Source organism: Diospyros lotus, chromosome 1 (assembly GCF_014633365.1).
Source record: "Diospyros lotus cultivar Yz01 chromosome 1, ASM1463336v1, whole genome shotgun sequence".
Lineage (NCBI taxonomy): Eukaryota > Viridiplantae > Streptophyta > Magnoliopsida > Ericales > Ebenaceae > Diospyros > Diospyros lotus.
The window spans coordinates 41538170-41552660 of NC_068338.1; the positions used below are offsets into that span (position 1 = coordinate 41538170).

Genomic DNA, 14491 nt, shown 5'->3' on the forward strand with positions numbered 1-14491 from the left:
ATTTAATTTTCTCACGGAGACAAAAAAAGATCTGAGCAGAACCACGAAAAATTTGACAATGTCTCCATGCAAATGTGTTTTCTGAACCTCAAAACACCGATATTCAATGATAGAAACAAAGAATGAATTTGTCTAGGCAATTAATGCAATCAAATTCATCAAAGTCCATATCGGAAACACAAGTCTCGCCCAGAACCACCAGTTCGGCTGCTTGCATCTCTGCCTCTTGCGCGGCTGAAACCACCGCCAAGTTGGCAAACCTTCCATCACTCGTTCTATCTATATATCTCACTGGCAGCAAGCTCAGTCACCTCACTCTCCACGGGCTCCGGAAACCCTAAAAATCAAACTACCGAATTAAACCTAGCTAGCTCTCATGGATGTATGGTCGTGGATCTGTGAACTCACCGACTCCGACAAGTGGGCCGAGTCACACTCCCCACTCGTCTTCGAACTCGCCAGCTCCCGGCCGAGTCGGGACGAGAGTTCCACCCAGTCAATCCAGCTCAGAGCATCGCGGTCCTTCGGGGCCGACTCGGACGAGTTCTTGACTTTCTCCGTTTGTCTACAAGGGTTTCGTTCGAGTACCCAGGAGATGGAGACCATTAATCTCTGGGTTTCTGATGCGTGTCCTCTCTCCTCCGACAAGCCCTTCTTGCCTCTGGTTCTCCAGCTCCTCCAAGAGATCGTCTCCCGCTCACCCTCCCCGAACAATAGCACCTGCCCCCGTTCCCAGCTCCAGCAGCTCAAACCCTACCCAGTCTCATGGTTCTTGGACTCCCACTCATCCGAGTCGCTCTCGAGCTTCTTCAGTCTCATCTTCCTCGCGCACCTCTTTTGGTTGTGCGTATTCGACGCGCCATCTGAAGTCGGATCCTTCTACTTCCATTCCTTGTTATATCCGAACCTTAAAACCTTCACGACGTCCATGCAAGTCCCTATTCTCCGCACCTTTCTCATCTTGGTCGGGGTTGACGTGGAGCTGTGCCTCATGCGCACCATTGGGTACATGTTAGCAAAGTGGTTCATCGTAAGAGAGGTGGGCGCAGGATTACAATCTCTAACCCCATTGCCATCTGAAAATCTCGGGTTTTCTTATGCCACGGAGTCTCACGGGCTCTGGGTGATGAAAGGCTACTCGCCGATTTGGGCCATGACGAGAACTGGCGGCGCCAACGGTCAAAAGAATCAGTTCAATATAATCGAAGTAAAGGAGTCCGTGCTAAGATACGCCCTGGCACACCACCAGCTGGAGGCTGTGATTCAGCTCGAATATTCAGTGAAATTTAACGACGGGTTTATTCTCGTCAATGCACGTATCGATAATCTACGCTTCAACATGGCGAAGTTGGGGTTTCACAAAACTGACGACGACGTTTACGCAGACGAGAGGCATTTCCCGTCGAGAATCCGGGTTTGGGTCGGGCCGGAGATCGGTTCAAGCTCCGCGGCTACCTTGAGCCTGGGACGGTCCACAGAAAACGGGGAGACCCAACACGAGACACAGAAAATCCTCAAGGGTAGTTTTGGAAAACTGAAAGTCCCGAAGGTGAAGGCGATGTCAAGGACGTCGACGAAGACGAGGACGAGGAATTGGAGATGGGATCAAGACGCGGAAGGTAACGCGGCGATTTTTGAATCGGTTTTTTGCGACAACACGACCGGCACTGAAATCGCCACGTGGAAGCCGCCCAACGACCGGCCATCGGAAAATAGTGTTCGGAATCGATACGCCGGGGCTCGTAGGGCTTTCACGAAGTCCGGAGGCTTGGTTCTCGCCGGGGATGAGTGTGGGGAGAGCGTGGGGTGGAGATTGAGCAGAGAGATGGAAGGGAGTGTCTTGAAGTGGAGAATAGGGTGTCGGGTTTGGGTGAGTTATTGGCCTAATTGCATCAAGACCTCGTACTGGGAGACCAGGTGCGTGGAGTGGTGCGACGAGGTTGATCTGCCTTTGATTCCCAATAGAGTAGCCCAATAAAATAGTTAGCTTCATAATACTATTAAGTACTGTGTAATTGCATCAGTGATAAATCTCACTAATATTTGTGTATTTATTTGATAAATGTGAATTGTAAACTATTGCATGTAATAAATTTATTCACATAAAGTTTTGGTGCATTTAGGCATCTAGATGAGATCATAAGAGAAATATTGTGGGGTAGTTTCAATTATCAGTTCTATGTTAGTGATGAGATACAGATTAGTCACAAATTGAATTTATAGGATTTAGACGAAAATCTTGATCACATGGTAGATTGCTACGGATTATGAGTACTTGTGTACCAATAAGAATGATTGTATTGGGAGTCTATTGGGATAAAATTACTCTAATATTTAAACTAGTAAAGAGTTCTAAATGATTGGAATAAAATTACTCTAATACTTAAATTAATAAAGAGTTCAAAATGAGTAAAAGTTAAGAGAATAATGTTGAATGTCGTATTTTTAGCTTATCTTTAGGGGTCTTTTTATATCATATAAGATGAGTTTTGTAGTAAAAACAACGATAGGAATGAGTCTACTTTATTCATATTACAAATAATTAATTAGTTTTCTCATATTTCACAATTTCATAATTGAATTAAACTAGAATTGTTAGATTTGTGTGATTTAATTATATCTAATTTTATAGATGTTAAGAAGACTTTAAATGCTCATTCTCTTATTTTCGTATTACATTTAAATTTACATGTTATTTAAATTTTAAGAATTATCTAAAGTTTAAAGATTTAATAGATATGAAATATCTCAAAAGAAGATTTAACTAATAAATTTTTAATAGGGTCTCCCACTCACACTATACTCCAAAGGGTTATCCTTATCTTCCTTTGAATAATAGTTTGACATACATCTTCTACCTAGCTAGATTAGATTCTTTTACCATATATACTTGCCCTCAAAAAATTTAGTGATATAATTAATCTGAAATCCTAACCTTTTGCTAGTCATTTAGAAGCCTTATCGGAAGCCTGAAGTCTAACATTATTTTGGTCATTTAATATTTTTTCTTATTTTTCCAACCACCAGTCATATCTACTTGAATATTTCATTTAAAGAAATAAGTAAAATTAAAAAATATATAGAGAGAGAGAATAGATAAATGGATATGAATTGAACGTTTGCTGAGACACGGAATGAAACAGAGAAGACGACGTGGCCTAATAGACAAAGCAGAGAGAGAGAGAGAGAGAGAGATGGAGAGAGAGTTTTAAGAGATTTAGGGCAAGTTTGGAAAGGAAAGCAAGGATATCCAAGGAAGGAGAAATCATAAGGAATGCATATTTATTTATTTTGGTCAAAAAAACAAAAATGAGAAAAATTAGTTGTTACGTTCTCCTTTTTGCCAACCAGAAATGAGAAAAAAGAAGTGAAGAGAAAATAATGATCGCTTTGTTTTTTTTTTTTAAATAATATTATTTTCTTTCAAATATTTTTAAATAATATTTTAATCGTAATCAAATAAATTCTCTCTTATTTTCTTTCTTTTTACTCTTAATGAGAGAAATTAAATAAAAATATATAATGGTAGGTGAAATGTCTGGTTAAGAAAAAAAAGTAAGGAACAATTCTATATTAGTTTTATTATAAAAACATTAAATGAGCTGATTAAGTTAAATAAGTAAAATTTCAATAAATTTTATTATGAAAATTGAAGAATATACTTAACATTTTAAAATTATTTTTAATAAAAAATAATTCTACTTCCCCTCCAAAAGTGGAAGGAAATAAAAATACCTAAAATGCTCATGCATTTTAAACTTCCTAATCGATTTATCTAAATAATAATAATAATAATTAGTAACATATTTTCACTGTTTCCAAATCTTTCCATCCAAGTCAACGCGGCGCTAGAATATCCCTCTTTCATTTTCAGTTGCCGGCGCTTTCTCAGTCCCCAAGCTTCTCGTCTCTGTTTCTCCGAGAAGAAGAGTCCAATGGAAGACAGTGACTGGGTTCTGGTGCGACGGCCCCTGGACGGGGACTTCTGGGAACCAGGCTTGGCCGAAACCGAGACTTCCGACGATCTGAAACTGAGGTTCACGGGGCCGGCCCAGCACTGGACCGACGCAATTCCCATTGGCAATGGGCGCGTTGGTGCTATGGTTTGGGGCGGCGTTGCCTCCGAAACTCTCAATCTCAACGGTAAACAAGAAAATAAAGAAAGAAAGAAAAATCTGATCTATCTCGTCTCTTTTTTCTTGGAATTAAATTAATTTGGCATTTCATTGCCTCCGGTGATCGGTTGAGTCAATTATGCACTTCATCAGTTTCTATACTTAGAAAATAATTTGAATTCTTTTATGTTGCTATAGTTCCCGGAAGTGAATGCTTACTGCCTAAGCCTAATGGAAGTGAATGCTTAATGTTTTAATAAAAATTTAATTTTATTTCTTATAGCTACTAAACTGAGGATTTATCATGTTATGTTGTAATTTGAGGTCAATTGCGATCTCTCTCTTTCTATCAGTTCTCACCCCAGGTCATATGAAATTATGAATTCTTTTGTAGAGGACACGCTTTGGACCGGGATTCCCGGGGACTACACGAAGCCAGATGCTCCAAAGGCGTTATCTGAGGTCAGGAACCTTGTTAATGCTGGCCAATATGTTGAAGCGACTAAGGAAAGCGTAAACCTGCTCAGCGGTCTTCCTGAAGTATGCTGCTTCTCTGTTTTTTTATACCTGTTTTTGTTAATTTGGTTGCTTAATGTTTGACACACGTTTAGCAAAGGGTAAATCTTATGAATTCGCAGAACTTAAACATTGTCTGACCTTGCTGAATATTATTAGGTTGGCAATTTCTATCAGTTTTATACGTTAAAATATGTACACCAACTTGAATGATATGTAGATGTTCTGATTGCTAGATAGATTGCAGTGGTGTCAAAATATGAAAAAGGGGGACAATTGGCACTCTAGTGTTGGTTGGGGATATAGTTTTTGAGGTTTTCACTACTGAGTAATTGGTCTTCATCTCATGACAACTAATACTCCCCTGCAAGATTTAATAGTTGAGTTTTTCTTTCACGTTAGTTGTTATACAGTGAGAGCAAGAATTAGTTCTGCAACCTCTATTTCTGTGTTGATGATTTGATACATGTACAAAATGAATTATTTGTCGTATGGATTTTTCATTCATTCAATTTACTTTTAGGTCTCATACATTGCATGCTCCCAAAATGCTTGGATCATTCAGAAGTTCAGTTGTGCGTATGGAAAGTTATAGTATTATGCAGCAAACCTTTGCATTGGGACTCATGCGCAGAAGTAAAATTACAGAGGTAGAAGCAAGATATAAACAATAATATTACATGAAAGGAATCTAATCGGGTACTTGCTACACTCACTGAAGCTACATTACATCTGATGCATGGTCCACATTTAGTGTTCAAGCAGTTTTCAGTCTATAACACTCCTAGATTGATATTCCCAAGCTCAAATAAAATCATGGTATAAAAGTAACTTTTTAAAATAATTTTTTTGGATCATCCCTTAATGATTTTCTTGCAATGATGAAGGTTTATCAGCTTCTGGGTGATATCAAGATAGAGTTTGATGCTTCTCATGCAGCATATAAAGAAGAAACGTACATGAGAGAGCTGGACCTGGATACTGCAACAGCAAGAGTAAAATATTCTGTAGGTGAAGTTGAATATGTGAGAGAACATTTTGCCTCAAATCCCGATCAAGTGGTTGTGACAAAGGTTTCTGGAAGCAAATCAGGGTCTATCTCCTTTACAGTGTCGTTAGACAGCAAGTTACAATATCAATCACGTGTAAATGGCAATAATCAGATTATTATGGAAGGAAGTTGTCCTGGCAAAAGATTACCAAAAAGGAATGAAAATGATAATCCCAAGGGAATTCAGTTTTATGCAGTTCTTGATTTGCAGATAAGTAATGGAGTGGGTGGTATACAAAATCTGGGTGATGGCAAATTGAAGGTCAAGGGTTCAGATTGGGCTGTTATGCTTCTGGTTACCTCATCTTCATTTGCAGGGCCATTCACTAAACCTTCCGATTCAAAAAGAGACCCAGCTTCTGAGTGTCAAAGCACATTGAATTCTATTAGAAACTTGTCATATGCCGATCTTTGGGCACGGCATTTGGATGACTATCAATACCTTTTTCATCGTGTCTCGCTGCAGCTTTCAAAAAGCTCCAAGAGTGTAGGAAACAAAGAGACTTTAGGGATGAAGAAGGTTTTGTCTCGTGCAACTGATCCACCTTTAGAAGGTAGCAATAACGAGACAATTTCAACTGCAGAGAGGGTGAAATCTTTTCAAACTGACGAAGACCCGTCATTGGTGGAACTACTATTCCAGTATGGTCGATATCTGCTTATTTCTTGTTCCCGGCCTGGAACTCAGGTGGCAAACCTGCAAGGTATATGGAACAAGGATATTGAGCCAAAGTGGGAGTATGTGACCTCTCTCTCTCTCTCTCTCATCTTATTTATTATCTTCTTTTCCTTCTGATTTTTCTTTTCCAGTATGGTGATGCTATCTATATTTTGAATTAGTTTATTACTGCTTTAAAATTTTGAAAAAATATTTTCCCCCATTTTTTGGGGTTGGGCGGGACAAGTCAACTTCTAGGCTACCTTGTTTGGTCCATAAATTGTTTACCAGTGTCTTCCCAGTAATCATGGGCACTAATGATTTAATTCCCAGTTTCATGAACAAATGGCTCAAGTTTTCTCTGTTTATCATCATACCATAAATAAATGTCCTATATATCATAAAAAACAGTTCATATGTAGATGCATTAGTGCATTGTCTAATTTGATTTCATTGTTGATATAACATTTGGGGCTGTTTAGTTGTGGAAAATAGACCCTGTTTTCAGATAATTCTTTTCTATCGAAAATAAAGAACTGAAAACCTTTTTCAAATGGGAAAAAAAAAAATCAAATAGAAAATTCTATTTTTTTAGTTTTTTAAATTTATACAAATAGTTGGAAAATATTTGTGGAATGTTTTTCATTGTTTTCTTCGTAAAAAATGTTGCTTTCCAAATATTAGCAATATCATGAATATTGTATTGGTAATAGTAATCTTATAACATTATCAATCATATTTATTCACAATTTTAATATAATAATAAGTCTAATAAATTATTATTAAATTATAATATTAGCAGTATCATGAATATTGTATTGATAGTATTGCTTCTATAACAATAATAATATAATTATCAATATTTTAATATTATAATATTACTATTTTAACTTGATATTGCATATATAACAATTGAACATTGGTTCTAGATGACCATTTTGACTAAAATTTTCAGTTTTCAAGATAAGAAAATAATTTTTTATATTCAACAATTGAATGTGTATGTCAAATTTTCTGTGAAAAAGAACAACTGGAGATGAAGTGGAAAATTGGATATGCACAAAGTGGAAAATTATATTCTGTAACAAAACAGACATTTGCTGTCCAAGTCCAAGGCCTTCTTTATAGGTCAGTAGCATGCAAATTCTCTCTCATTGTTCACCCTGATAAAAATACGAATGTACAGCTGGCTTTTTACTTCATTTTGCCCCTTTTGCTGTTCGGTAAATGATTTGCCTACGAGAACTAGAGCCACGAAGGTTCAAACCGTTAAAGAAGCGATGTTGTGTTGGCTTTTTAACTTTATTTGTTTTCATTGTTTTCTGTAATATGACCAATATGCTTCCTGTTGCACGTGTTTACATCAACCGCCTATGGGAACATTTAATTAATTGACTTTTTTTTCCCATTTCTCTCAGCTGTGCTCCTCACTTGAATATTAATCTTCAAATGAACTATTGGCCTTCCCTTCCATGCAACCTTCATGAGTGCCAACAGCCTCTGTTTGATTACATCTCGCTTCTATCAGTCAATGGGAGGAAAACAGCTCAAGTAAGGATTTCTCTTCCTAGTTTTCATTCACAGTCACAAACTATCCATTCTAATCATCATGTGTTATTACACATAATGTGTTTACACGTAATGCTTTTACTAATTTAGAGACGCTGCAAGTCATAATTTGAAGGTAGTAGTTCTTTTGAACAGTAGTACTGGGCATAGCTGTATAAAGTATGTATGATCCTTTTTAATTTTCTGTAAGAAAAGTAATAGGCGCCCACCATCAGAGAAAATAATCATGTCTGGAAAGTTCTTTGATGTCTCTTGTAATTAGTCCAATCCCAGGATGAACTCTGTGACTTGGTGTTTTCTATGATAAGTTGTTTATGCTTGCGCTTTGCATATCTCTATGAAAACCGTTTTTCAGTCAGTCAAGAATGTTGCAGGTTAACTATGAAGCAAGTGGTTGGGTGGTACATCATACATCTGATATGTGGGCAAGAACATCTCCACAGGAAGGGGAGCCTGTCTGGGCTGTATGGCCAATGGGTGGAGCATGGGTTTGCACTCATCTGTGGGAGCATTATGCTTACACAAAGGACAAAGTGAGCAACCTTGTTCTTTTGATTTGACCTTTCCTTTTCTTGCAGTATTATGTTTTTCCCTGAGATTTTTCTTCTTGTGGATCCTTGTACAGCAGCCTGCTATATCTCCGTCATAGCTGTTCACGTGTTCCTGATAGCAATGTCTTTGCAAGTGTTCATGCCCCCCTTCCTTATTTTTATGGTATTCCTTCCAGTGCTTCATATGAATAGCCCCCGAGCAAATAGAAGTCGCTAATTTTGTTACTTGTTACTTAAAGCTGTTATTGTGATTAAGGCCTTGATAGAATTGACTTAAATTGTTCAAGTAGAGATGAAACATACTGTTTGCATGAATTCTTCAATAACGTCTTGGCATGAATAGTTTCTCTATCATTCCTGTAAACACATGCTTGGATCTTGCCGTATTTTGCTCATAATAGTTTTGCCTTTGTTATCCTTGTACTCGTTATTGGGGCTTGCAATAAGTTCTGCAATTGATTTTGCTCATAATAATTTCTCGAAACTTTCTGGTAGGCAAGATTATAGCAAATACTTTTCACATAATTAGGGTTTTCTGGAAAATATGGCATACCCCTTGCTGGAAGGATGTAGTTCATTTCTGTTGGACTGGTTGATTGAAGGCCAAGGGGGATACCTTGAAACGAACCCATCAACCTCCCCAGAACATTCTTTTATTGCTCCTGATGGCAAGCTTGCTGGTGTGAGCTACTCGTCAACAATGGATATGGCAATCATAAGAGAAATTTTCTCTGCAGTTGTTAGCGCTGCTGAGGTAAAAATCTTCAAGTTATCCAAAATTATTATTTTTTCCTCTTGGTTCTTTATTTTCAACCCCCCCCCCCCCCCCCCCCCCGGCTTTATCTATTTGCACTAGATGCTTTATAGAAATAATTGTGAACAGGTATTGGATAAAAGTGAGGATGATCTGATCAGAAGAGTTCGCAAAGCTCAATTACGGCTTTATCCAACAAAAATTGCCGTAGATGGATCCATTATGGAGTGGGTATGTAAAAACTGTGTGCACTCTTAAGATTCTGCACTTGGTGCTTCCAGAAGATTTGCTTGTAATTATCGAGAAGTTCTGTTGGCTTTTATTCTAAGCTGGGAAATAACCTTTTGTCTGTGTCATGGAAGGCCCAGGATTTTGAAGACCCAGAAGTTCATCATCGGCATCTGTCACACCTATTTGGCTTGTTTCCAGGACACACAATTACTCCTGAGGATACTGCTGACCTATGTAAAGCTGCCACTTATACCCTCTACAAAAGAGGTTTGTTCGTAAAATATGGCTAGGAAGAGCTTTTTACGTTTGCTGCTGTTGTCGGCACACCGTGCATGCATATTTTTCCACCCTCAGCTGGGAGCTGAGGCAAGCATTTCTTCTTAGTGGAGTTGTCACATTGTTCAAATTCAGATTTACTCAATTTCCTGAAAGACAAAGCTATGTCATGTCAAGGGGTCATCTGAACTTATGATCTAATTGGACTAAAAATTGTCACAACTTCAATTGAAAATCCCTTTCAATATGTTATAGCTTAATCTGGAAAAGGGAAAAAAAAGAATAGGAGAATTAAAGCTGCATGTGCTCTCATTGGCAGAGAGCTCCCTCATACTGAAACCCACTCAGCCAGGGCATTCTGCTAGACTATGAGAAAGATCCCTAATCTTTGGCAATTCGTAACTACCATTTGAAGAGGAAAAGAATCTTTAACATGCATTACCAATTTACCAGGCTTTAACTATTTCTTTCATCATCTCTTTTTTAACATCTTCTTGTCACCTGAGATCCTTATTCTATAGATCCTGATGATATAAGTTCTATCAAGAGTGATATTCAAAATTCCAGGGGAGGATGGTCCAGGATGGTCAACCACTTGGAAAGCTGCTCTCTGGGCTCGTCTTCACAACAGTGAGCATGCATATCGGATGGTCAAGCATTTGTTCAACTTGGTAGATCCTGACCACGAAGTCAGTTTTAGAGGTGGGCTTTACAGTAACCTCTTTGCTGCACATCCTCCTTTCCAGATTGATGCCAACTTCGGGTAAGCACGGCTCCATTTATGTCAATTTGGATAGACCAACTCCAACTAATCAATCCCAATTCTATTTTGGTGACTTGGGATGCTAGATTTTTGAATAAAAACTTGATACGTTATTGTTGGCGGTAGATTTTGTGCAGCAGTAGCAGAAATGCTTGTCCAGAGCACCTTGGAGGACCTCTACTTGCTTCCAGCTCTTCCTGGAGATAAATGGGCAAATGGCTGCGTTGAAGGACTGAAGGCACGCGGCAATTTGACAGTCAACATCTGCTGGAAGGAAGGAGATCTTCATGAAGTTTCCATTTGGTCAAAGAGCAGCAACTCCATTAAAAGATTGCACTATGGAGGAATTACAGTTTCTACAGATATCTCATCTGGCACTGCTTATACGTTCAATAAACAGCTGAATTGTGTGAAGACGTACTCTCCATTGTTCTGAAATCGCACATCAGAGCATTGCTCTCTTTCTTCCTGCTGAACGTGCAGGAGTATGCTTGGATTACACAATTTTCTTCTACAATTATTATAATTGGAATTCTCTTTGGAAATGAGAAAGAAAATTGGTTGAGAATTCAATAAGTTACGTCTGGCAGTCGTCTTGTTTTTTTTATTTGGATGAAGAGATTTTAGATGATGTCAGTTGAAATTTTATCATTTAAAATTTAAGTGTTTGGATAATTATATAAATGAGATTTGAAAGTTGAATCATTCTAATCAAAAAAGCAAATGTAGAAAATTAAGAAAAAAAAAAACATATGGGTAAATATTTTTCACATCACATCAAAAATATTATTTTCATACATGTATATGTGTACATATATATATGCATTATAGATATTCATATATATACACTTACATGACTCATAATTTATTTATTATAGATTCAAAATGTACTAATTTGTAAAATAAAAGGGTGTATTTGAACAAAAGAGGAGAAGTTCACTAATTCTTAGCTCAAATATATTATTATACTTTATAAATCGGTTCACTTTTATCATATTATTAACAGTTCTTTAGTCATAGAATAAAGATTGATTGTTTTATAAAGCACATGAGTGTATTTGAATAAAAAAAAAAAAAGTTTAGAAATTAAATTGACAAATCACAAAAAGTTGAAAGGCCAAATTATGTTTTTAAACTTATTATACATACGAGCACTTTTAGAGGTTCGTAGTTTAAATTCATATTTCTTTTATTTTTAAACAAGATGTATAAATGATTTTTTTTAAAAAACTATTTTATTAATAAGACTTTATAACAGAAACCTTAATATTTGCCTATCTAATAGTATAAATATAAATATAGATAGATAAAAGATACATGTACAAAATACATATATGCAAATATTTTAACAAATATAATTTGTTATTAATAAATAAAAATAAAATATTTTAAAATTAATAATGTAATTATTTAATAAAAATAATATGAATTTGAATCTTTTAGTGAAATGACATTTCCCTTTAAATCCAAATCCCTTCCAAAATTTTCTTTTCCAAATATTATCATATGAAAGAAAAATTGTATTTAGAGCCTAATGTTTTACTCTCCACAATCACATTTAAGTAAGACTAAAATAACCTTAAATAAAAACTCATTTTTGCCCTCTGTTTGCAACCACGTCTTCTTCTTTTCTCATTGTTGGCTGCTCCCATCCTCTTCTTCGTTCATCATCGTCGCCAACTTACTTCCTTAACAATGATGCAACCGTCATCATTGCCATCATTTATGTTTGAGTACGTTCGAACTTGGCTATCATCTTCATTTATCATCGTCGATCGCCCCATTCTCTATGTTTGTCATCATTGATGGGAGCGACACACAACCATCATCGCCATCATCTCTATTTGGGGCGTTCAGATGCCCTCGAACCCTTGGGTTTGGGGATGCCTAAATGCACTCACTGTCAGTGAAAGCGACGCGATTGTCGGTGATGGGCAACCGTGTTGTGATGATACACACACATACATACACAGACACACATACACATATATATATATATATATATATGCACACACACAATTAGAGAATTAGAATAATAAACCCATAGCCACTCAATTAATTAATCTATCTTTTTTTACCTATTTAGTTGATTGCCCAGAAGACAAAAGATCCCAAAGAAAGTTGGAAAAACACAGTACATTAATTTTTATGATTATTTCCAATTCTAAATTCTCACTCATTGAAATATGCGTAGCCTTTCAATGTGTACCGTCGTTGTATCGTCCACGAGTTTATTGACAATATCTCCTCGTGACAAGGCATCATTATCATCGAGTTGATGTTTAACTTGTTGATAGGTGTGTACTCGACATAAACTTTCTTGAATTCATGGGTTTGAGTATGATGATGGCAATCGCGATGGTATGAGTAATGTGGTTGCTGACAATAATGGGTGGTGCTTGCTATTGTCATTTTCTCCTCGCCATAGCCATCGTCTTTTTCATGTGTGTCGTCAATGCCTCTTTGCTGTGTGAGGGATGATGGCAAGGGTATTTTTGAAAAATAATAGGTGCAAAGAGGAATAAAGGTGGATGTAAAGTAAAAGTGTAAAATTTTAATGAAAAGAGGGCGAATAACAAAAGATATGGCTGCAGATGGAATTTTCGCGTATCAAAACGAAAGCTAAACCATTTCGGATTTCGGCGGGGCTTCTCTGCTTCGCCGTTGGAACTAGCAAGCGATCGATAATGGCTTGGCGTGGCTCGCTTTCCAGGTCGCTGATTTCTACGGCTAGGACGTCAACCATTCGCCCGTCGCTGCTGCCTATCCCCCGCCTCCGTGCACCGCCGGTGCCCGGTTCTCGCCGCCTTTCCTTCGCGAATCCCAGGTACTACAGAAGTAACCACGTTTTCTTTCAGATGCTTTCTTCGTCGTTTATTTTGGTGCCAGATCAAAACGGGGATCAAACTGTTAAGACATTTTGTTTAATGATTGTTTTCATCTTATTGTTTTCGATCGGCTTATGTAGGAGATTGGGGGAATTAGGATGCGCGCATTCCCTTATGCCGCTGCAGTGCTTGGCCGCGGAGCCCGCCTCTTGACCATCGGCGCACGGGCTTGCTGCGAGCTGTCTTCTGGTACCTTCCGCCGTACTTGTCAGGATCGCTAGTGGTTTCTTTGCGAGTCTTACTAAATGACAAATCAAAGAAAACAAGAACGTTTTCATTTCATTCATTTCCGGCATTCATGCACCGATCGATCCTCCGCTTGAACGTAATTTTTAGCGGTTAAATGTTAGTTATATAAGTTTGTGAATTGATTGACAAAAGGAGTGGGCTGGATTACTGTTGTTAGCTTGTGGAATTTTGGCTAAAGACACAGAAAGATTGGGAGTAGGATTGGAGTTTTTTCTTTTCCTTTTGGAAATTTAAGTTTATTTATAAAAAAAAAAAAATTGCAAATCAAACTCCCACCAAATTTATTCTCAAATTAAAAGTCTTCTATCCTATCAAAGCCACCTCATCTAACACAACCAGAAAGGAAAGCCGGTTTCTGTAAACTGCCTTGGCGGTTTTTGTCCGGCGGAAATTTTCTTTGTGATATTTTCCAGTTCTGTGGACGATGGGATGACTTTGATGTGACAAAGGAAGGGTGTTTTAGTTTGAGAGAAAGTTTGGTTAGAGTTTTATTTTGAATGTTTTCGGTAAATAGGCGGAAATTTTGGGAAAACGCATTGGGATTGAGACTGGTAGGGGGGAGTGGAAAAGATGGGTGATGCATGAATGAAACTATCATCAGCGATCACAAGGTGGGGCACGGGGGCTGCAATCTAGATTTCTTCCTTTTTGGATTTCATCCTTGCATTAATTATGCTCAAAAATCAAAAGTTGTCCCAGTTCAATTAATCAACTGAAATACTAGGACAAAAAGAGAAGTTTGTGATGGAGTGGCAAACTTGTGCATTCATCATAGCTAACCAGTTATATGTATCATCTTTCTGTTTGTGGTTTCTATTTAGTGTCTGTGCATTGAATTCTAATAATAACCTTATTGTGTCGTCCCGATCA

General features: G+C 37.5%; 3 protein-coding genes across 5 annotated transcripts; all 3 read left to right on the forward strand.

Annotated features, from left to right (window-relative positions):
• The first annotated feature begins 294 nt into the window (after positions 1-294).
• Positions 295-2168, forward strand: LOC127797017 (uncharacterized). Its single transcript, XM_052329451.1, has one exon. The coding sequence runs from the start codon at positions 377-379 to the stop codon at positions 1976-1978; it is 1602 nt and encodes a 533-aa protein (XP_052185411.1). The 5' UTR covers positions 295-376; the 3' UTR covers positions 1979-2168.
• A 1678-nt stretch (positions 2169-3846) lies between these two features.
• Positions 3847-11189, forward strand: LOC127814242 (alpha-L-fucosidase 2-like). Of its 3 annotated transcripts, none has more exons than XM_052355628.1 (10): positions 3847-4143; positions 4510-4655; positions 5519-6420; positions 7759-7891; positions 8284-8442; positions 8990-9214; positions 9344-9445; positions 9577-9712; positions 10304-10484; positions 10611-11189. In XM_052355628.1, the coding sequence occupies exons 1-10, from the start codon at positions 3936-3938 to the stop codon at positions 10918-10920; spliced, it is 2502 nt and encodes an 833-aa protein (XP_052211588.1). In that variant the 5' UTR covers positions 3847-3935; the 3' UTR covers positions 10921-11189. The 3 variants fall into 3 exon arrangements, with proteins under 3 accessions (XP_052211588.1, XP_052211578.1, XP_052211597.1); XM_052355618.1 differs by having other exon boundaries at positions 3848-4143; positions 10289-10484; XM_052355637.1 differs by lacking the exon at positions 3847-4143 and adding an exon at positions 5155-5330 and having other exon boundaries at positions 4516-4655; positions 10289-10484.
• A 1875-nt stretch (positions 11190-13064) lies between these two features.
• LOC127814255 (uncharacterized) lies at positions 13065-13822 on the forward strand. The gene is made up of 2 exons (XM_052355650.1): positions 13065-13311; positions 13453-13822. Exons 1-2 carry the CDS (start codon positions 13079-13081, stop codon positions 13523-13525), a joined length of 306 nt encoding a protein of 101 aa, XP_052211610.1. The 5' UTR covers positions 13065-13078; the 3' UTR covers positions 13526-13822.
• The last annotated feature ends 669 nt before the right edge of the window (positions 13823-14491 follow it).